General features: G+C 43.4%; 1 protein-coding gene across 2 annotated transcripts; it reads left to right on the top strand.

Annotated features, from left to right (window-relative positions):
* The first annotated feature begins 14,821 nt into the window (after window positions 1-14,821).
* Window positions 14,822-22,880, top strand: DDX20 (DEAD-box helicase 20). 2 transcript variants are annotated; one of them, XM_074936445.1, is made up of 11 exons: window positions 14,822-15,035; window positions 15,743-15,837; window positions 16,575-16,743; window positions 17,072-17,186; window positions 17,309-17,451; window positions 17,894-18,032; window positions 18,545-18,607; window positions 19,449-19,527; window positions 20,332-20,437; window positions 20,526-20,627; window positions 21,513-22,880. In XM_074936445.1, exons 1-11 carry the CDS (start codon window positions 14,843-14,845, stop codon window positions 22,664-22,666), a joined length of 2,358 nt encoding a protein of 785 aa, XP_074792546.1. In that variant the 5' UTR covers window positions 14,822-14,842; the 3' UTR covers window positions 22,667-22,880. The 2 variants fall into 2 exon arrangements, with proteins under 2 accessions (XP_074792546.1, XP_074792545.1); XM_074936444.1 differs by having other exon boundaries at window positions 18,545-18,603; window positions 19,445-19,527; window positions 21,513-22,875.
* The last annotated feature ends 203 nt before the right edge of the window (window positions 22,881-23,083 follow it).

Here is a 23,083-nt window from a genome sequence, read left to right as displayed (position 1 = left end):
TTGTCCTGAGTGGGAGATGTGCCAACCTATGTATGACTCTTGCCTTAAATGTAAGCCCACAAGAACTGGCCTAGCTACAAACTTTCCCTTGAAATCTATTTCTCTTGGCTAGCATTAGCTGGACTCTTCACGTGGACCTGTTCAGAGCAGGGTATGTGTTTCCCTTGACAGCCAAGCTCTCAGGTTGGAAGGGACGCTCAGTGATAGAAGACAGAAAAGGTGGTGACATATTGAGACTGAGCTGAAAAGCCTGCCTCTATTAATGGTACCTGGGATGGCCTAACTTTCCTGTGCTTTTTCTGTCCTCACACAAGGACCTCCTTGCAGGGAGAACTGCAGGACTCTCAGATTCTGGTTTTCCATGGATGATTTTGGATCAATTTTTTCCCCCTCCTCTCTGTTACCAGTTTTATAACTACAGTGTGTTACTTCTCCTTTACCAATGACATTAAGTGTGCAGATAGCGTCCCTCCTTCCTGCTCTTTGGGAACTGTACAATAACTCTTAAATAAAAAATATTATTATTATTATTATTTATTATTTATTTTATTATTCTATTGCATGCATTCACTGCTGTGGTGTCCATATCCCCTGTAACTATACATCCCCCATTAGTAAGGAACAGGGAACTTATTTGCCAGCTCCAAACCAGACTGTTGTTTCTCAACAAACTGTTTATCTCAAGTGATTCTAACGTTTATAGTAAGTTTAACTATATGAGAAACATTCGCATGAAGTTTACCTGTATGAGAAAAGTGCACTGGTATAACTTGAATAGGCTTCTAAACCAATATGGTTAAACCAATGCAAGCATCTGGGTGAAAGCTCCTGTTTGGTACAGGCTTGGTTTAGCATAAGCCTCTTGACTTAAGATAAATGAAAATAAAGCACTAATTCAAGTATGCACAAATTCACACAAATTATACCTGTGCAACTTTCTCACTGAGACAAGCCTTTAGTCTTTCTGCATCTTGCAGACTAAAAGTACCTCCTGCAAAAGGTTGGCAACTTTGCTGAGACACAATTTCAAAGGCGGCCCTTGATTTTGGTGCCTTTGTTCTTGGATGCCCACCTTGACGCCTTTGGCCTGATTGTCAGAGGTACTGAGCTCCCATTGTGTCAAGTATCACGGGGTAGCCATGTTAGTCTGTATCCACAAAAACAACGAGGAGTCCGGTGGCACCTTAAAGACTAACAGATTTATTTGGGCATAAGCTTTTGTGGGTAAAAACCCACTTCTTCAGATACGAAAGCTTATGCCCAAATAAATCTGTTAGTCTTTAAGATGCCACCAGACTTCTTGTTTTTGAACTCCCATTGACTCCAGCTGAGGCTGACCAGGGTTGTAATTTGAACAAAACTTTTTGGAAAATATATGCAGTTTCAGGGGTCCTATTAAATAAGGCATGGAATGGACTGAGACAGGCATCAAGGGGGATTGAATTCTCTCTTTAGGCTGCCACCGCCAGGCCCAACAACCAGAGCCTATTGCTCTATGACATGCCTTAGGAATCCCGAAAGATTGTGTGGGGCCTGAGCAGATTCTCCTTAGGACCAGGTCTCAGAAAAGCTAGTGCCTCCTCTGAAATACTAAACTCTCTGAGAAATTTAGGGAATGCTGTTCTAAGTGTTTTAAAAATTCAAATACCTAAAAGGTAAACATGGCTGTTCCAAGCACTAAAATCTGGGTAAAACCATTTTAAATTGCCCAGCGTGAATAGTACGCAGGGGCAGGAGTTCATATTTGCATGGCGTTTAGGCAAGAGCTGTGTTCTGAAGAGCTCATAAGAAATTTGGCAAGCACAGCAACTGTGTCTGACAACATGCGCGCAGTGAAAAATGTTTAACCTTTGTTTTGATTCTGTTTGTTGCAACTAGTTTGGGTCAAAGATTTTGATCTCACGTTTAGAGCCAGAATTTTCTCTGATTCTACCCAACCCTTAGGGACTGCTCGTTCCCAGTGAGACTGCTCAGGGAGTTAAATTTCCACAGGAGTATGGGTGGGGGGGGGGATCAGAATCCAGCCCTTAATATCCACGTGCAGGGAACTCTCACTAGAGGATGGAGGTTCTGGGCCTCTTTCTTCAGAGATTTCCTCTACTGTGCATACGTCTGTTACACTCTGTAACAAAGCCACATCACCACTTCGGCCCATGTTCTCCACTGCCTTGCGCCTTGCATCCAGTCTGCTATGGCTGCACTCTGCACTTACTTTGCACTAGCACAATGTACAGGACAATGGAAAATTAGGCCCTTGGTCTCAAGGAAAAGACGGCGGGGGGGGGGGGGGAGAGCCTAAGATCAAGATCTTTAGGGGAGAAAATAGAACATGCCTTTGTGTGGTGCATTCATTTTTCATCAAAAAGTCCTCAATTCTTCACCTCTGAAAAACATCCCTCCCTCTGCAGCTGAAGGTTTCTTTATCTGCATTTGTTGTCTTCCAGGTAATTGATCTGGTTTCTCAGTGCTTTTGCTTGGCTGTTCTTTGTTGAACTACCATCAGGGGTTATCTCTGAATCTTTACTCATTTTCTATCCTTTCCGGCACTCCTAAGCAAAATCTTTCAAAACGTTTTATCAATCAGGGTTTCAGTGTGGCCTGAATTGCAATTGTAAGAGATTGTGTTTGTTTGTAGAATGGAACTACCTCCCCAAATTTCCCCCTGTATCTGCAACTGGATATGAAATTTTTCATACATGTCCAATTTTTTTTTAAGTTTTTGTGTGCTGTTCTGTTTAAGAGACAACTGGGTTTTGGTGATGTGAACCCTGTACACGTAGGCTGAAAAGCAGCTCGGAAGACTTCAATATAAAAGCTTCTATAGAAGCTTAAGAGATTGTGTTTGAGGAACAAAGTATCACCAACAACTGTGTTATACAGGGCTATAAAGCTGGTCAATTTTATGGCAAGCAAGCACATCTTAACTGTGTTAACATCAGTCTCATGATGTTGATGTCTCAGTATCTCTTTCTCCCTCATCACTGGTCAAGTAGTTCACTGTCTAGCTTTCATGTCCCTGCAACCTTTTATTAGTCAAATTAAAATGCACTTTATACCATATTTTACTAAAATGTAAGTAAAAGTTTAAATTTTGATTTAAAACTAGAGAAGGTTTAACAGTCCTTATTTCATTTCCAGCTTTGGCTGATATCAAAGAAGTGGCTTATTGATCCTAAAACTGGCTTACCTGGGTGAACTTTCTTTTTAAATAAACACCGAGCCACTAAAATGGGTTGTACATACATCTATACATCCATTCATCTGTGTGTAGTATTAATATTTTATTATTACCTGGCATCCAAAAGTGTGTTTGGCAGCAAGCAATAAAGGTAAATAGTGCAAGGGCCTTGCCCTGAAATAGCTTACAATTTAATTTCACATATGATGTACTGAAGGTGGCGACGAAAGAGTGGGGCTGGGATGAGAGAGGAAACACAGAGGCACAGCAGTAATATCATGTGCTTACCTACCAGGCATGGTCCTTAAATATCCTATGGCACTATTACTTCTGGTGTTTTGGCCAAATTTTGCCTAACTAAAATTCCTCTGGCTGTACAATATTCTTTGCTTTCTGTCCCATATTATTGTATAGTGTTCCCATGAGCTTTTAAGCAGTATATCTGAAGTGATCCCTATGTATCATTCATGTTTCAGCTGAAACTTGTAAAGCTCTTTGGGATCGTTCAGGATGAAAGGCCCAGCTATGGACCCAGTGCAGTCAGCAGAAGGGCACTGGCTTGAGCCTTTTAAGACTCTATTTATTATTATTTATAGCCGCTCCATACACTCGTTCTGTTGGGGGAAAAGGCAAGACTTTGGCGGTTATTTAAAGCAACGGAGCTGTAACTGCTGCCCCAAAGTCTTGTTACTTATTGGTAAATTGCCATTTGTCTTTTTCATAAAGAAAATGAATGCACAGGATGCTCAGAGGCACGATGTTCGACCATGGATATGAAGTCAGTGTGTGTGCCGCTATCAATGGCCCTTTTCATTTTAAAGTGCTTTGATTTATAGAGAACAAAAATAGTCACCATGGCAATATAAACACGTGTAAATACCACAACCCTGAGAGTGAGTCAGACGTGCTGAAGAGGACTGAGCAGTCTCAGTGTCTTTCTGCTAACACATCTGGGGTGGGAGGATAAGATTATCTCACTTTAAAAATATATCAAAGAAACCAAGATTTGTTCTGAATAATTCTGTGTCCTCCCAGACACTAAGGGCAAATCCTTCAAAGCTAAACATGCCAGTCTGATAACAAGCGAGAAAAGGAATGAGAAATAGCAACAAAGGAGCAGGGGCAGGTTTAGCTGTAACAACTTTTAAATCTTAAAAAAAAAAAAAAATTTAAAACCCACAAACCCTGGTTGGGGAAAGCTGTGCAATTTTACTGGGAGTGGCTTATCCCATTATTTCAAAGGGACCACAAATTTTGTTCAGGTGTCATGAATGTAATACAGGTTGAACCTCTCTAATCTGGCACTCCCTGATCCGGTAACATCCATGGTCCAGCATAGGCGCCGACTCCATGGTTCTCCAGGGCTGGAGCACCCATGGGGAAAAATTAGTGGGTGCGGAGCATCCACCGGAGCCAAGCTCCCTCCTCTGTCCCCTTCCCCCTCATGCCTCTCGCATGCCGGTGGCCCCACGCTTACCAACTCCTCCTCCCTTCTGCAAACAGCTGATTCGTGGCGGAGAACCTGGGGCACCCCTACTTCCCACGCCTATGGAGACCCGCTGGGCATTAACCTTCCATGGTCAGCACCAGTCAGGTCCCGAGGGTGCCGATTAGAGAGGTTCAACCTGTATAAATATATGGTGAGAGGAGGACGGATAGTGGCTTGGGAGACGCTGGAAATCTCGGTTTGGATCTCAGCACTGCATAGGGGCTAAAGCAGGGCCGGAAGCATACAAGACACCACAAACCATGCCCCTGGCCCTAAGCAATCTGGCTCCATCATTAATGGCTGTGCAAAAACCTGCTTGTGAGTTTAGGGGAGATCCCAAATGAGCCCCCCACAAAGTCAGAGAAATGCTCCCCTTACTGCTTGGAGTTTTATGGCAGGTGTTTATGCTCAGCACCACCCAGAATTTGACCTTTGGAGCCCAAATAGTCTGTACACAGAGCAGCTTATTGTAGATTCTTAGTTGATATTTTACAAAGTTAAGGGGGAGGAGAACAAGAGAGAGCCCAGCCAGAGGGGTCATATAGTATACGTGTGTAAAGAACAAAATATCAGTGTAGCAGAGAAAATCACATCAGTTCTGCTTGGGCTAGAACCTCTGAATGGCTACGTCCTTTCACATGGGAGCTCTGTGAAAGTCGCCCAGTTTGGAACATGATTTACTTAAAAATGATTATATGAGGGTTTAAAACAGATTAAACATAGTATTAGCAAAGCAAAGGTCATAGGGGAGTGTATAAAATGTCACAGCATGCACATCACAGTTGTTTGTAAGATTACTTCTCTTTATATAAGGCCACTATATATGTGGAAGGAAAAATAATCTTGTGCAGAATTAAAACAGTGTATGTCATTTGTGTTTAACAACAGCATAGGAAAGCCTGGCTTTGGCAAAGGTTCCATCAGTTATTCCCTGCTCCGGGATTCTCTCTCTTGTTCACGTTATAAGCTCTCTGGGCTAGGGTCTGTCCTCACTGTGTATCTTGTTTCAGTGCTGAGCATGTTCTCAGTGCTTAACAACTAAAAATAATAAGTTAAAATTATGTTACAGCTCATAGGAATTGCTAGACTGAATCAGGCTTGAGATTCCTGTGGTTCACTATCCTGTCTGGACTAAGAAAATACTCTGTCACATCATGTGTAGTTAGACTGTAGAACTCATTGCCACAGGAAGTCATTGAGGCCAAGAACTTAGTGAGATTTAAAAAGGGATAGGAGATGTATATGGGTATGTATGTATGTATACATATGTATACATATATATGTATGTATACATATATATGTATATGTATTTACCATAATTAAACAAAATAGGATGTGATCTAATGTGGGAGGCAGATTAGCCAGGTGACCATTACAGATGGTAGCTGCACTGCTGCCTTGGGGATTCTCTGAGTACACCCCCCCAAAGGTGTCAGGCATCAGGCTTTTACCTTGCTTGGGGTGCAATTCTGCAATTCACCCACTGTCAGACCAGGACCTGGGTTACAGGTATCAACTGTGACTAATTTAGCTGGTCCAACTTTGGACCATACTGAGGTTTCTCTTTGAGATCCCGAGAGACAGCATATGGTTGCAGTATACAGAAAGAGCATTTTCAAAACAAAACATGATTTATTTTGTCCTAAATAGGGTACGGAGTGCTTAAAAAACTAGATTTAAAATAACTAAGAGGCCTACATGCATGTTGCCTTACCAACACTTAGCTTTTCTAGCCATAACTCAGGCAGCTCTGGTTTATTCCCCATCTCTAAGTTGGGAGAAGCAGCTTACACTGCTTGCAGTCGTTGGTCCCCTGTCTCTGAGAGCGTTAGTCAGACTGCCAGCCTTTTCCACTAGAACCACACTGCAAACAGCCCTTTCACTGACACATCCTGGTCAGCCTCTCTGACTGCCTGCCCCCTCCCAGCACTGTGGCTGAGAAGTCTTTCTTCATGGCTATGAAGGTGGCTATTGTTTGAGGGAATGCTCCTTGGCTAGGACATGGTCTTACCTTTCCTGGGTTCTTTAACAACCTCCCTTTTACAGCCTCCTTTAACTCTGTGCATTCAGGCAGGTAATAACACCAAATTAAATAGGGAAACTGAGTTACATGATATTCATAAAGAGTAAGACAGGCATTTTCCCAGCTCGTCACATCATACATCTTCATGCTGCAGGGTTGTTATACCTTCCTATGAAGCATCTAGTACCAGCCACTGATAGAGACAGGACATTGGGCTAGATGGTCCTCGGGTCTGATTCAGTCTGGCAATGCCTGTGTTTCATTGTCTCCAGAAGTGGTCAGTACCAGCCGCTTCAGAGGAATAAAATCTGCGCTAGGCAGCTGTGAGATAACCTGCCCCCAGAGAAAGTTGTCTCTTAGGCCCTGACAGTTGGGTTCATGCCCCAAAGCTTCATGTTTTATATTCTTTCCCTTGTTTATGGTTTTAATGACTACTTCTGCTAATGATCTAACCTCCTTCCCCAGGACCCCCAAATCATGAAGTTTAACTAGACGATTCCTAGAGGCTATTTTGAAGGGTCAGAACTAGAACACACTTCCCTGTGATTTTGTTGCAGACAGATTATCTAGAGAGAAGCAAAGTGGGACTGTACAGATCTCTCATGACTGGACTAACTACATGTAACCACCTGAAATATGGAATTCAATGCTCCAGAATCTGAGGTAAGAAGGGCCCCCGGAGGGTGAAGTCCAGTATAGGCTGATTCCTAAAGAGTATGTGGGGACACTGCAGGCTTCCCTCTCTGTGCATCATCCCTAACCTGCATGCTGATGAATCGGAATGGGGCTATTGAGGCCCTGCCAGCCAGGCCATCCTTTTCATCACATGGGATCCTCCTGTCAACAGCTAGTACACCTGGGATAGGGAATGGGTGCTGCTGTTAATGGGAACACAGGCCAGTGTGAAATGGTACGCTGCATGCAGATTCCAGTTTGCATCTCCACCGGCACAGAGAAAGGACCTGACTTGTTTTAATATAGGGGACAATTAGAGAGAGATTAGCGTCCACACGTGTAACTGAGGCTCAGTGGACTCTGGGGCTCCAAACCATGGGCCAAATTTATCTTCTCTGCAACTGTTACTCTAGAAAAGGTGCACATATACGCTTCCAAACAGCAGCATTACTCTGTACCCAGTTCAGATTGGCAAGGCCTGCACTTCCGCCTGCTAGGTGTAGGAATGACCTGTGCAGGGAGGGCTGTGTACATGTGTAGTTGTGTGTGCCCAAAACAGTGGGATTCCCCCCTGGACTGTTAGGATTCTGTCATGGGGGAACCTGCAGAGCACCTTCTCTGCTGGTTTTAGGGGAAGAGAGGATTGGGACAGCAAACCTTCCCCACTGCCCACAGGTTTTTTTTTGCATGTACCAAATCAAACTCCTGGTGGCTAGAATTTGGTCCTATTTCTAATGCAGCATAAGAGCATCATGCCCATGTTATGACCAGAGATCCTGCAAGCTGCATCCATGTAGGCAGTACCTTGTGCCCATGCAGAGCACTGTGCACTTGGATGGAACTCTCTGCTGCTGTAAGCCTACAAACATGGAAGAGCTTGCAGGATCGGGGCCCTAGTCAGTAAAGGATGAATAATAAGCTCCAGCACAGTCTTTTGCACGGTTGCACTGAGAAACTCAAAGTAACTCCTGGATTTTATCCCCATGATTTCCCCCCTTCTTTCCCCACTTTGATAAATCCCTCTTCTACACTGCCGCAGCCTTAAAACAGCCAGGAACTCTGAGAATGGCACATCCCGGAAAACGCAGCTTTTACATATAACTTCATCAGATTGAGTTTTTAATTTTAGGGGGAGAAATGGTGAAAAATCCAGGAGATTTGGGGAAGGGAAAATGTGGTTTTGAAATGTAAAGATTAGAAAGCACATAAAGAAACATGCTCATAAGCCCCCAGGGGAGATTCTCCGGTTGGAGGAGAATAATGAAGAGATGGATATAGCCACAGGGAGGGAGGAAGGAAGGAAAGAGCATAATGGCTTAGTATAATGGATACACATTTCCTTTCAGATGAGTCTCTCTTGCGGAAGGTCTGTCCTAATATAAGATCCCTGCAATGCTAGTGGCTATATTTCTTGGCAAAGGTGCAATTTAAGAGAATAAACTAGGTTGACAGAAATATTCCATTTCATAGAAGGCAATGAACTCTCTTTCAAGCCACTCTGCAGACTGTGGGTCATTTGTGAAGCTAGCAGCATTTGTAAAGCAATTGGATTCAGCTGAAATGGAAGTATACCTGCTCATTGTCCTATTTTGTGAAGCGCATTTGGACATTGTCTAAATGCTAATTTCCAGAGTCCTCTGCGCTATAGGTGATTGGGGGCAGAATGTGCGTGTGCTAGTTTGATTTATGGTAGTGTAATTCCGCTGGGCCAGGGGTGTTTCTACAAGTGATAGGGATGCTAAAACAATTATGCAGTGCTCCTGTCGGCAAAACACCATGCTGTCAGTCACACAGGTAACGATGCAGGTTGCAGTCTTTGGACTGTGAGGCCCCAGTCCTGTGTGGGGACATCAGTGGGTCTCTGCATTGACACAGGAGTCAGTGGTAGCGGATCCCAGCAGAGACTCAGGGACAAAGTTTGGGAAGTGCCATTTATCAAATATTGCCAATTCTAAGCATTCAAAAATCTTGAGTCTGGCCCCAAAGCTCATGAAATTGGCTTTAAAATATGAGATTTTTAAAATGATAAATATTGGGTTTATAAAGAGCTTATAATCATGTGCTCTGATCCTTTAACTGCCTACACGTGGAAAGCAGCAGGAGTGGGACCTAAATTCTTTGGCTCTACAGGGAGAGCGTCAGTGGAACAATAAAGCTGCCAGTTATGTCACGTGGTTACTCAGCATACAGCCATTGGGCTGATTCTAATAACCCTTCCTCCACCGCAGAGTCTAGTCTAGAGCCAGAAACATTTAAATAAATAAAAAATAGCAGTGCCCCTCTGAATTAAGGTACTGTGTCTGAAGAATACTCTAACAATATATCACAAAGAGAAATGATTCTTTATATTTAAATTATCTAAGATGCGTTACAAGATGTCTTCTACTCAGGGTAAGAAAAATTACTGCTCAGAACATATAAATCTGATCAACTGCTGTTTTATCACCTCTGCCCCGCTCCTCCCCCGAGAGCAAATGCTTCCTGCTGCCTTTCATTGTCTGTTTAGATCACATCAATTTAATTTAAAAGGGTTACAAGGGATTTTATTTAATCAAACCATTTGCCACATCCATATTTCTAAAAGCCTCCTTGCCTCTCTCAGGACCCAGATTATACAGTGATAATAATCTTGGTTAGATATTTACTTCCCATTAGGAGCCAGCATGGAATAATAATAAAAAGCCCTGCTGACTAAAAATGGACTAGGGAATGTATTTTTTTTTAAAATCAGTACAAACACCTAACAAAACCTCACGTGAAAAATAAAACATGGAACTAATTTATGTGCGCAGTGTTACAGCCATGTTGGTCCCAGAACATTCAGCTCACCCCTGAAACCAGTGTCGACCCCAGTCACTTCAACCAGTCCAGGATTTGACCTTTATTGTAGTGAATGCTCTCTTAAAAGCTTTTCTCTCTCATTCACCTCTGGTTCCCAGCTTCACTACTATCATACCCAGGCCTCAGAAGGGCTGCGGTTTTGTAAAACAGGGCCTATCCAAGAAGCTAAAAGGTTCAGAAGACAACATTTACGCTTTCAGAGTAGCAGCCGTGTTAGTCTGTATCTGCAAAAAGAACAGGAGTACTTGTGGCACCTTAGAGACTAACAAATTTATTTGAGCATAAGCTTCCATGAGCTACAGCTCACTTCATTGGATGCATGCATTTACGCTCTGGTTCATGGCAGCAATGATGGAGTCTGTTCTCTTTCCTAACACACTTATTGGTGCTTTAGTTTAAGGGCATCTAGTAGGAAGAAGGTTGTTTGACACTACTTCGGAAACATGATCAGGTTCAAACTTCCCATGGTTCCACATGACTCAGCCCCCACAGATACCTTTCCCCTCATTTCCTCCTCCCCACTTTGCCCTCCTACACTCTTCTCATTCCTCTCTCCTTTCGAGCCCTCCTCCCACTCCTGGCCTTGTGTCTTCTTTCACACTGCACTCGGCACAGCCTCCCACTAGCCCTGTGCCAAGCGTCCTCCCAGCCCACTTCTCTCCTGAAATCTGTGTTGGGCTTGCTGAGGAGATCTCCACATCTGCTTGTGTTTTAATCCCCTGCAATGCAGAGGCCTCGCAAATCTGTGTGTCTAGTTAAGGTGCTATCCCTAAAACAAACACCAATTGCATGTGAACGGCTGCATGGGTTAGGAGGGACAACTGGCTGCACATTAAGGATCACTTTCTCACAGATGCTTTTATCTGTGTACGTACGTATGTCCTGCACAGTGGGAAAGTAGCAGTTCTGGGAACTGCTGCAACTGCAACATCATCACTTCAGCAGGGAGGAAAGAATTGCCGGGCGCTCCAAAGAAATTAGTCAAAAGGAATTGGGGTTGCTGTTCATCCTGACATGCAGCCAGTTTCCTCTTGGGATCCCATTTTCAAAAAGAAATCGGCTCCTTTAACAGTCTTGGCTAGGCAGCTTGCAGCCGTGCCAGGCTGGTTCCAAAGACACCTCGAAGAATATCACATCTACCAAAGCTGCGGTAGCTCATGTGAGCCATGCTGGTTCTGTTTTCTCCTGCTCCCATTGCAAGTTTCCATCTGTGTGTGATTATTTCCTCTGCAGCTGGGTGCAGAGACAAGTTTTCATACAGACATCTATATTGGGACTCCTTTTCCCAGAGGCAGTGATTCTGCCAAGAGCTCTGCTGCATCGGGCACTGAATCAATGGGGTTCATCTCAGCTCCCATCGTTCCAAACTGAATTTCCCTTTTTCTTCAGTGCCAAATATCTATATTCATTTATTATGCTGTCTGTGTAAAGTACTAAACTGGAACCTGCTGCAGAAACAGAAACATAGGAACCTAGGACTTGCCAGACAGGATCAGACCTGGGATCTGTCAATCCAGTATCTGTCTCTGACAGTGACGAGCACCCAATGCTTCAGAAGAAGGGGCAAGAAACCTTGCAGTGGGCAGATGTGGGATAATCTGCCTTCTGTCCTAATCCCTAATAGTTCGAGATGGTTTTGCAAGCATACAGTGATCACCCAGATAGTACTCATTTATACTTGTCTAAGATATCTAACTATGGAAGAACTGCAGAGTTCATAGAGAACTCAGCTACACATTTTGTAGGTGGTAAAACCTATCTGTGGTATTTGGAGTATGCCCATCACTGTAGTACATAAATGCTATGAATGGACTAGAAGACCTAAAAGCTCTTTTGTGTATTAGGTGAGCTATGTGTACAAAGAACATGCTTGCATCTGGGACTTAAGATGTGTGAAGAAAGTTGGTACAAAGTACTGTACACAGAAAGGAGCTCAGAGTTTCTTTGTAAAGAAAGCTCTGAAATGCAGAGCAGGCAGGAAGGTCTAAAGTTATCACACATGCTAAAGCAAAGTTATGATTTCGTTTTGTTTAAAAAAAAAAAAAGCCCTGGTAAGCAGAATCAGATACTAAGGTACCCGAGGGAGATGGAAGATGGAGAAAATGCGTTAATGAAGGAAAAGAAAGTGCTGGAACATCAGCTGGGAGAGAGAGGAGAAGGAGGAAGGAGTGAATGTTATCAGATGTACTACAACTTCAAAGATATCTAGGGGAAGGAATCTTCAATCTTGCATCAGTTATGAGATTAAAATAGTAGATGGGGATGTGAAAAGTCACTTTCAAAGATCCAAGAGGCAATAATAGTCTCAGAGAACCAGAATGAATGTATCCCACACAGACACATGCACCCCAGGAACCACCACTCTATCCCCCTTCCTTCCTTCCCCTGTGTTCAGTCTGTAGGTGAAATCCTGGCTCCACTGAAATCAATGTGATTTTTCCCCCCATTGATTTCAGTGGGGCCAGGACTTTACCTGTAGGTTTATATATTGAAAACTCCAAGTCATTTAAAATTAAATAAAAACCAGAACTGCTGGATGTCCAGTCTGACATGTCTGCCAACGGAGAACAATGGGAATTGCTGCAATAGTTGATAACATTGGATGTGGCACATTGCTACAGACAATCACTATCAATTAAATTCCACCTACTTGCCTTTAAAGCTACTGCACACTTCCCCACCTAATAAATCACACAGTCGAAGTTATGGTTGCCTTGCATATCAGTCTACAATAAACCGCATGCCAAACAGGGCAAGTTATTTATTACCCAGCCGTGGACAATAATGAATAGATCCAGTTTTTATAAAGAGCAAAACAAACCCAGCCCTCACCCTTGAAGGATCATGCCACATTACTAAATTGTATAATTAATCACATCAGTTGCACGGCCACATTGAGTTTTTTCAGTTTGTGGAATTTCAGTTGTGGAGGGTTACTTTTTATGCTCAAACCTACGCGGCTGCAATTTCTGAGCAGCAAATGTGAGATAAATGGTGTGAGTGTTTGGTTTACTGAAGGGGTCTTTTTATCACATGGAACAAAATGTAATGGGATTCTGTTTGAGCTCTATAACCTGCTCCGTACAGAGGATGCTACTAAATCGTATCCCTGAGCTAGATGCTAAAAGCTAACAAACATAAATGAATAAATAAAGGTCTGTTAGCAAGGAATTCATATTTCCTGGTGTTTCTAGAAAAGTAGAAGTTGAGGCACTTACTGAGTGGAAGGAGGGTTTTGTGGTTAAGGTATCAGACTGCGACTCAGGGAGATCTGGGTTCAGTATGTAACTTTATCATGAACTTTTTGGATGATGTTGGACAAATCACTTAATTTGTCTGTCTTTTTTGTCTGTAAACTGAGGATATTTCTCTCTTGTTTAATTAGATTGGAAGCTCCTTGGAACGGGGACTGCCTGTTACTAAGTGTATGTACATCACCTAGCACAATCTCAGTTGGGATCCCTAGGTATACTGTAATACAAATTAAGTAATATACTGGCATGCTAAATTTCTGATGCTTTGTTACTCGAAGTTCAAATGCTGAGGCTTCTTAAGGTTAACCTCAATAGATTATTAGACCTGATTAGTCTGTATATGTCCATTCAGTAAGTTCCACTTGCGCAAATTTAATATAAATCAGCCCCAAACCATGTCTGTAGATCTGAGGTAGTGACAATTTGCAGCAAGAGCAAATTTCCCCCACATCTCCCATGGGAAAATCTATGTGCACCATGCCATCCTGTCACACACACACAGACTTGATTAAGCTACACCTTTATGTCAGAATCAATAAAGGAAGCACAATATGTGCAGTGACAGCACCCTCTGCTGACAAGAAACCATCTACACGTTATGCAGGTACTGCCCAGCTGGATCTTCCGCTGGACAAATTAAGAACATTGTTGGATGCAGGGTTGCTGTAGCTAGGTCGGTCCCAGGATCTTAGAGGGACAAGGTGGGTGAGGTCATATCTTTTATTGGACCAACTTCTATTGGTGAGAGGGAGAGAAGCTTTCAAGCTATCCAGAGCTATCGCACCCACTTTGGCGCTCTACATTAAAATCCTAGGGGTTAGCGGTAGACGATAACAAGTGACCGTCAAGTATCCCCCCCCACAAGTGCAGAGAAGAGTGCCCGAAGAGATGGGCATAGCCCTTCATCCGGCTCGTGGGGGTGCATTAATGCCGGTGAATGTGTTCTACCCCATGCTAAGTGTGGCACCAAGAGCTGTGGGGGGGGGGTGCTCATGAAGGAAAGCAACTGGCTGGGCAAGTTGGGGGGTGCCCTGTTGGGTGGGGGGGCAAGTTGGGGGGTGCCCCCACCTCTCAGAGCCCCAATGCTCCCCCCCAGTCTCGTGCTCCCTTTGGTGTCCCCTCATAGAAGCCCCCTGGTGCCCCCCCTTCTCACTCTCCAATTGCCTCCCCCCCCCAGCTCCCTGCCTCCCCGCTTTCAGTCCCCAGGAGTCTATCACCAAATCACCCCAATGGTTCCTTCCGCCCCCCCCCCCCCAACACACAATGGTTCCTTCCGCCCGTGGCCGTGTCCGCGCGGCGGGGCTGCTGATAAAGTTTTCCCCCAGAAGGCCTCGCGGCGCTTTGCGGCTTCTCGCGAGAGCTACCAATCTCGCCCGCTTCCCATGATGGCGGCTCCTGCCGGGGCTCCGGCCGAGCCCCGGCCTCGCACGCGGGACGTGCTGATCCCCGGAGGCCCGGCGGACTTCGGGTCGCTGCTGCTGTCGGCCCCGGTGCTGGCGGGGCTGGAGGCCGCCGGGTTCCTGAGGCCTTCGCCGGTGCAGCTGAAGGCCATTCCGCTGGGGCGCTGCGGCCTGGGTGAGTGGGCGCGGGGGGCTGCCGGCGGTGCAGGGGGCGGGGCGGGTTCGGGAGCTGTCCCCCCCCTCCCCGGGGGGTGGGGGGTCGGGAGCTGGGGGGGGGCGCCCCCGGGGGGTGGGGGGTGGGGGGTCGGGAGCTGGGGGGGGGCGCCCCCGGGGGGTGGGGGGTGGGGGGTCGGGAGCTGGGGGGGGGGCGCCCCCGGGGGGTGGGGGGTGGGGGGTCGGGAGCTGGGGGGGGGCGCCCCCGGGGGGTCGGGAGCTGGGGGGGGGCGCCCCCGGGGGGTCGGGAGCTGGGGGGGGGCGCCCCCGGGGGGTCGGGAGCTGGGGGGGGGCGCCCCCGGGGGGTGGGGGGTGGGGGGTCGGGAGCTGGGGGGGGGCGCCCCCGGGGGGTGGGGGGTCGGGAGCTGGGGGGGGGCGCCCCCGGGGGGTGGGGGGTCGGGAGCTGGGGGGGGGGCGCCCCCGGGGGGTGGGGGGTCGGGAGCTGGGGGGGGGGCGCCCCCGGGGGGTGGGGGGGCGCCCCCGGGGGGTGGGGGGTCGGGGTCGGGAGCTGGGGGGGGCCTGTGGTTTGCTTCCCAAGGGAAGGAGCGATTGGTAGAGACTCGGACCCTGTTCGTGCACAGGGAGTCCATGAAGCCCCTAATAACACTGTATCACCTGCGCGACACTCTTCTGGCTGCTGCCTGACTTGGGCCCTTCAAACCCTTTCAGATCTCATTGTGCAGGCAAAATCTGGCACTGGCAAAACCTGTGTGTTCTCGACCATTGCCCTCGATTCCCTCATACTGGAAAACCCGGCAACCCAGGTGAGAGCCCTGAAGATTTGGTGGTTTGTAGTAACCTGGGAGCATCTCCAGGTCCTTGTCCAAGGTATTTGAATAACCAAAGAGATCTCCACCTAGTTGCAGGACAGGATATTGATCAATTTAATCGGGGGCTGTGTGGCTGTCTATGTTTGAATGAAGCGCATCATGTATTTTACTGTTAAATCTCAGTGCCTTGATGTCAGAAGCTCCTAGTAAGAATGCAGTGCTGCAGAGCTGCTGTTTTATTTTGTAATCTGTGTTAGTAGTAGATTGCTTGATAGGTTATAATGAAATAAATATGCTGGTACCATAAGGGAAACACCCATGACTCCCTTGTTGATGATTTTTAGGCTTTACAAGCACAAAAAGGTATCTTGTTGGCTCGACAACCTCAGTGACAGAAATATTTTGTTAGGACAAGTATATCATGGACTGTGATAGTAGACTTTCACCTATGCCATCCTATCAATATGCCTCAGATCTACTCTTCAGAGGCAGCTTTTACAGGGGCTGTAGGAATTTAGTCTCAACTTATTGATTTGGGGGGTGGGAGGACCTCTCCAGTAAGAACTGGACTTGACTTCCAAGGAGTGTTACACAAGTCATGAAACAGCTGATGGTAAAAACTTTGTCACTGGCCGCCTAAGCTGTAGTTAAAGCAGTGATGTAGAGGTGAAAGACTGCATCTAATCCACTGAGCCGTCACTGTCCCTTCAAAGCCCAATTCTTTATTTCAGATCCTGGTCTTAGCTCCTACAAGAGAAATTGCAGTGCAGATTCATGCTGTTATCACAACTATTGGAATCAAAATGGAGGGCTTGGAATGTCACGTCTTCATTGGAGGGACTCCTTTGAACCAAGACAAAATAAGACTAAAGAAGTGTCACATAGCTGTAGGCTCTCCAGGTAAGAGCACACTTCACTGTACTTTAGTCACAATTCAGTGATACGCTTTTCAACAGTACAATATTTGGTACATAAATGCACTCTTGAATTCTTGATTCTTGTCTCACAGTCAGAGGGGACAGTTTCAAAGCCTGAAGCAAAGGAAAATTAGACCAGAGAAGTATTTTTAGTGAGTGATTAGTCTAAATATGCTTTTAAAAAAAGATTTATTAAATAAGTGGGTTAGGTAACAAGTCTTTGATATACAACAGATAGATAGAATCAACCAGATTCTTTTCATAAATATTTTTGGGGCTCAAGTGTCTCACTTCTCTCTCTTATCATGTAGGTCGAATAAAGCAGCTCATAGAATTGGACTGTCTGAATACAGCCAGTATCCGCCTTTTCATTCTTGATGAAGCTGACAAGCTTCTGGAAGAAGGCAGCTTCCAGGAACAAGTCAAGTAAGAAAAATACTAGTGTTTCTCTCATACGCCTAGCAGTAGTTTTAACATGCAGAATCTTTCAGCTCTAAAGCATGCATTATGTGGGATACATTCACTTTCAATATCTTACTTTCTCTTAGCTGGATTTATTCTTCTTTGCCAGCCAACAAACAGATGCTGGCTGTTTCTGCTACCTACCCTGAATCATTGGCTAATGCTTTGACCAGGTACATGAGAGACCCTACCTTTGTGAGATTGAACCCCACTGACCCAAGTCTCATTGGTATGTATAAGTTGCACATCCATAACTTCAATGTTTTTAGGCAAATAAAATCTGAATTTATTTAACATTCAGCTACGAGTATAATTAATAAAAACAAAAAACATTTCAAAATACTTGGTTTATCACTTCTATTTCGTGATTTGTTCAAAAAAGTGCTTATACCCCAACTTTTCTTAGGCGAAGTATCTGTGATGAGAGAGTGTTTTTTTTTTCTCTGTTATGGGTTATCTTTTTTCCAAAGCTTCAAGAAAAGATTCCAAACTTTAAAGAAAAACAGCCTTCCAGATTCGAATTCAGCATGTGGTGATAATTGGTTAACTAATATTTCCTATTCTTTAATGTTCTTGTTCTAGTTACTACATATTTTAATCAACTTTTTAATACCAATTCATTGTGAGTTTTTTGTACTGTTAACCTTACCATGCTTTGATTTCTTGCACAGGGTTGAAGCAATATTACAAAATTGTGAATTCTCATTCACTTCCTCATAAGACTTTTGAGGAGAAGGCACAGCACTTGCAGGAGCTCTTCAGTAAGATTCCATTTAATCAGGCCTTGGTCTTCTCAAATCTGCATAGCAGGTAACAAGAACTTCTTAAAACTAACAATATGATGTTTGTGAACAGTGGGCATAATATATTCCATTTTTATAGCACCTTTTGTAAAGAGCCCAAAGTACTACACAACCTGCATGCAAATTTCAACTCCGAAATGCTACCGTTTCTGGAACGCAGGGCTGCAGCCTGAATGGGTGGTACATAGTACTAAGTGTGTGTAGAGGTAGGGGGGAATTTTGATATCAGGGCAATTTCTGCATTTACGTGAGTGCTGTGGGAACTGTCGTCTGTGCACACTTGATTTTTGAAGTCTCAGCTGAAAGATCCACCAGTTTCAAAATTGCAAACTGTCATTGTATCTAACTTAACCAGATGAACAGCTAAGACAACTGCTGGAATTTTAATCTTTGGCTGTAAAGGCGTGAAAGTTCAGATCTGATGCTTAACTTGTTAAGTCATCTTCAGTCTGTCATCTTGAAGAAACCCGGGAAGTACGTAATTTTATTTACAACCTTTATATACTTATGTTGTATTAGGGCTCAACACCTGGCTGAAGTATTGACATCCAAAGGTTTTCCTGCTGTGTGCATTTCAGGCAAGTGCATTTGGAACTTACTGCTTCTGTTAATTGGAATTTTGTACGAAACTGACCTAAAGTCACAGTAGAAATGTCGCCATTGGAGTATTCAGGACATAGCCGGGGGACTTGGGGGCATTTATATGAATAATTTACAGATAATGTTTGACCGTTCATATTTCTTGCATGTTCACTGAGAATCTTTAAATATTTGCTTAACTTTATTTTTTTGTTATTGGTTAGATGGTTGTTACTTCATTTTGTTTTCCAGTCTGTAATAGGGAATCCCGTTTATGCTTTGGAGTTCTGTAACAGATTGATGTATTTGGAAAGGAAAGTCCTCTGGCGTCTGAAATTTTCAGAAGTGTGTGTCTGGAGTTATTTGATGTATTAGGGCACTTATTAAGAATAAGAAGCCAATAAAATAAAGCTCAGCACAATTATAATAAAACCATCCTTTTTTGTTTGTTTTTTGTAATTATCACTAATCCCTTTTCTTTCTCCCCTTGCTGTAAGAATATTTGCATCTTTATGGTAGTTAGTAAGTCAAATTTATTTGCATTCCATATTACCCAAGTTTATTATAACACTTGAAAAAGGGATAATCTCTCTTAAAAAGAGATTAATTTTATACCCTACTTTGTTAATCATATTTTCAAATTTGTCTACTTTCCAGTCATCTCCATTTCCTGGTGTAGATACAACATGCCTTAAAATTAGTGCCTGAAGGAAGGATGCCACTTCATTAGCTTTCAGGAGTAGAATTTACTGAACCCTGTTTTCTCTGGGTTTGAGCAGCACAAGGCTAAATAACCTAAATACTCTTTCAATTTCTAAATATTCATTATTGTTTCTTCAGGAAGTATGAATCAGAACCAGCGTCTTGATGCTATGGCTAAATTGAAGCAGTTCCATTGTAGAGTCCTGATTTCCACAGACTTAGTGAGTTGTTTTTTTCTTTCTGATAAGTAGTTCTCTAGAACATAAATTAATGTACTGTAGAGCTGACTTGGAAATAGATCTGACTTAGCAGTATTTATGGAACATTTATCTGAAAATAGTAATTTTCTGTCTCTGGGGAGCACACAAACTGCCAGCCAGTTTTCATCTTCAGAAAAGAAAACTAATTTTCAAAGTCTTTATGTTTTTAAAAAGTTTAAATACTTACTTCTTTTTAATTACCTTTTTATAGTTAGGCTCTGGGAGGCTATATGAATTTCAAAGAAATAAGTCTATCTTTTGGTGGTGGTACAGAGGAACAGAGGTTACTTTTCTCCTTCATGTGATACCAACACAACACCTCTTTCGCATTTTAAGGAGAGCTGTAGCAATATCTCTTTTGTGTGTGGCACATGAGTATTGGCCATGGTACAATTTTTTTCTTTATACTTAAAAACATGAAAAGACAGGGCAAGGTTATTCAATACTTCAGTGCTTGAAGTTCTACCACCTAAAAATATTACTGTCCTGTATATTTCTCCTAAGCTGGGAGCATATGTGCTTCCTTGGTACCCAGACATCTGCTTATTCTTCCTCCATAGTAATACAAATGATCCTCCAGTTGTACATCTCAATGCAGAGTGTTTATACACTTATTTCTAGCTAACCTAAGCAAACCAGGAAACTATAGTTTTCACGTAGTGTATTGAAATACATAGAATTTACAGAAGGGCCTCCTGAATTGATAGATGAACTGCATTTCTTATGACTAGTCACCATTACCTCTGTTTTTTCCCTCTCCTCAAGACTTCTCGTGGAATTGATGCTGAGAAGGTGAATCTTGTTATCAACCTGGATGTGCCTTTGGACTGGGAAACATACATGCATCGGATTGGCAGAGCTGGACGCTTTGGTAAAACACTGTTGTGGGGTTGTGTAGCTGGAAGCAGTGCATATGTGGAACTGGCTAGCTAATTCTTCCCTTGCTCCCTGTATTGTAGGAACCTTAGGCCTAGCTGTGACATACTGTTGCCGTGGGGAGGAAGAGAATATGATGATGAAAATTGCACAGAAATGTAATCTTCAGCTTCTTCCTTTACCAGGTACAGTCTGTCTCCTGAATATGTCTGCATTATATTCTCTTGGTTATTTTTTTGGTTTTAATGTGACAGTTGAATTTACAGGTGGTGGTCATGAACCGTGGTTTAATCTAGAGATACTATGCTAAGTCTAATAGCTAAATATATGTCTTGTAAGACAGAGTGTTGGTACTGATAACGTACATAAATAGCTCTTAACTAGGTGGCCTGTAGCTTTATTTTAAAATCACTGCAATTATACAAAACAATACAAAATTAAAACTGCGTGTACACTTAGGGATAGATTTTCATAAGAAGGTGATGGGAACGGCAGAGTGGAGTGCTGAGGTCTTGGGTGGGTGCAATAGTGGAGTGGCAGAGAAAGGAACTGGGAAATCTGAATGGATTCAACATCATCACTTTTCCCCAATAACAGAATTTACCTGTTAACAATGCTTTGCATTTTCCTTTCCATGCTCCTCTTAACATTTTTAATATATCTTAAAACCGATGTTTTTAATTAGGATGTATGCTGTAGCAGAGATAATACTGTATTACGTTTGACATTGTTAGCCATAAATATATCTTCTAATGACCTGAGTTATTGCTCTTCTCTAAGGTTACCCTTCGAATAATAGGTATAGTTTACCGTGAATAATTATGAAAAGAATGATGGCGTTCTAATAGAGAAATGCATCTATTGTATTTTTTAAGAAACAAAAACAAAACTTCCACCAGAAATACTGGTAATATTTATGAAAAAAGAGCAAATTTGACAACTGTCACTTTACAATCTGTTATGATTTGGGATTTTGTTATATAGCATGCAAAACATACTTGTTTCCTCGGGATCAAGAAAGAAGTCTTGTGCTGCTTTTGACTGAATGGCTGATTTTTTCTGTTGTGCAGAACCTGTACCCACTGGATTGATGGAGCAATTTGCCCAGTGGGATGTAGAGGTCACAGCTATTGCCCATGCAGATGCTTCAGTGAATGCTCATATCTTGACCCATAAAAGACCAGAGGAGTCAGTGCAGCACACGCACGTAAATAGCTGTGCTCAGATACCTCAGTGTGATCCTAGTGTTTCAGGTGAAAATTCTTCCATGTCCAAGCCAAGAAGGGTTTCGAAACAGAAGCAACTACTAAAAGGCTGCCCAGATCATGCAAATGCAGAAAAAACCAGCAAGAGTCCAAAGACATTAAACTTCAACACACAACAGAGAAATCAAATGGCAACGGCTTGCAAAACCACTGAACAAAATGTTGGTCAACATCTGAACAAGGAAACCTTAAAAAATACACTCCCCAAAATTCCTTGCCTGTCATCGTTTAAGAACCCACAGCCTACCATTCCATGGAGCTTTGCAGAGTTTGTTGAAGACTATGAGTACTTCATTAAAGAAGGGTTGGAGAAAAGGGTTGAAATCATAAGAAGCTACACAGGCCCTGGAGAGCAGTACCAGCACCCTAAAAATGGTGCTTTCGAAAAGAAGGGGATGGAAGAGACCATGTACTCAGTAGCAGAGTGTGTATCATTTGGGGACACTGATAGTGATAGTAACTCATTCAGTTCCAGAGCTTCCTCTCATAGTGGGGAAAATAAGTCATACTTTGAAGCCTCTTCAGATACTCAAGAGAGAGGAAGTGATGTGCTTATTATAGATCAGGCTCCGCTAAACTATTCCCAAAGCATAAGCTGCTCCCTGAGCCCAGTGGAGCACCAACATATGCCACAAATCCAAAAGCACAGTCGGGTGAAAAAAAAGGTGGTGAAACAAAATTCCAAACGATGTAAGAAAAGCCACTATCAACAATCCCCCAGTCCTCCAAAGAGAGGAGCCCAGGAAGACTGTTCATACAGCCCTCAGGATGAGAGCTCTCCTGGCTTTTCCTATGAGACTCAGAATTATGAAGAATACTGGAAGTCCTATTACCGAACATGGCAGAGTTATTATGCTTCTCACTCTTACTATAGGAAATTTCATAGGCATTTTAATTGGATGACTGCTTATCACGCCAACTCTGTCTATCTTCAGGAACTGTTGAAGAGTGATTGGTGATGGGAGAGCAATCTTCACTGCAAAAGGACTGAGATTTACCAAGAGCTATCATCTAAGCTCAGAAATTGACTTAAAATAAACAGACTGAAGTAAAAATGTGTTGTTGTTTTTTTTTTTAAAACAAGAAAACCCTTTCTGGGTAAATGTTTTATATGCATTTCAGTGAATTGGCGTTGCAACAGATATTTGTCAATAAATAGAAATGACTTGTCTTGTACATCTGGATGTTAGTTTCAATCTTTTAAGTGAACAAAAACGCTGAATCAGATTAAGGACACTTTGGATGTAAGAAACCACATTTAAAAATACCAAACTCAGCAAAGTATACTGTCATCTTTAATTTTCTGTGCTATTCCTTGTTTTTGTGATATTTCATGGGTGAGATTGCATTTGTCATTAAAAAACCTACGGAAGTTA

The sequence above is a fragment of the Natator depressus genome, chromosome 21, assembly GCF_965152275.1.
Source record: "Natator depressus isolate rNatDep1 chromosome 21, rNatDep2.hap1, whole genome shotgun sequence".
Taxonomy (NCBI): domain Eukaryota; kingdom Metazoa; phylum Chordata; order Testudines; family Cheloniidae; genus Natator; species Natator depressus.
This window is presented reverse-complemented; position numbering and strand designations above follow the sequence as displayed.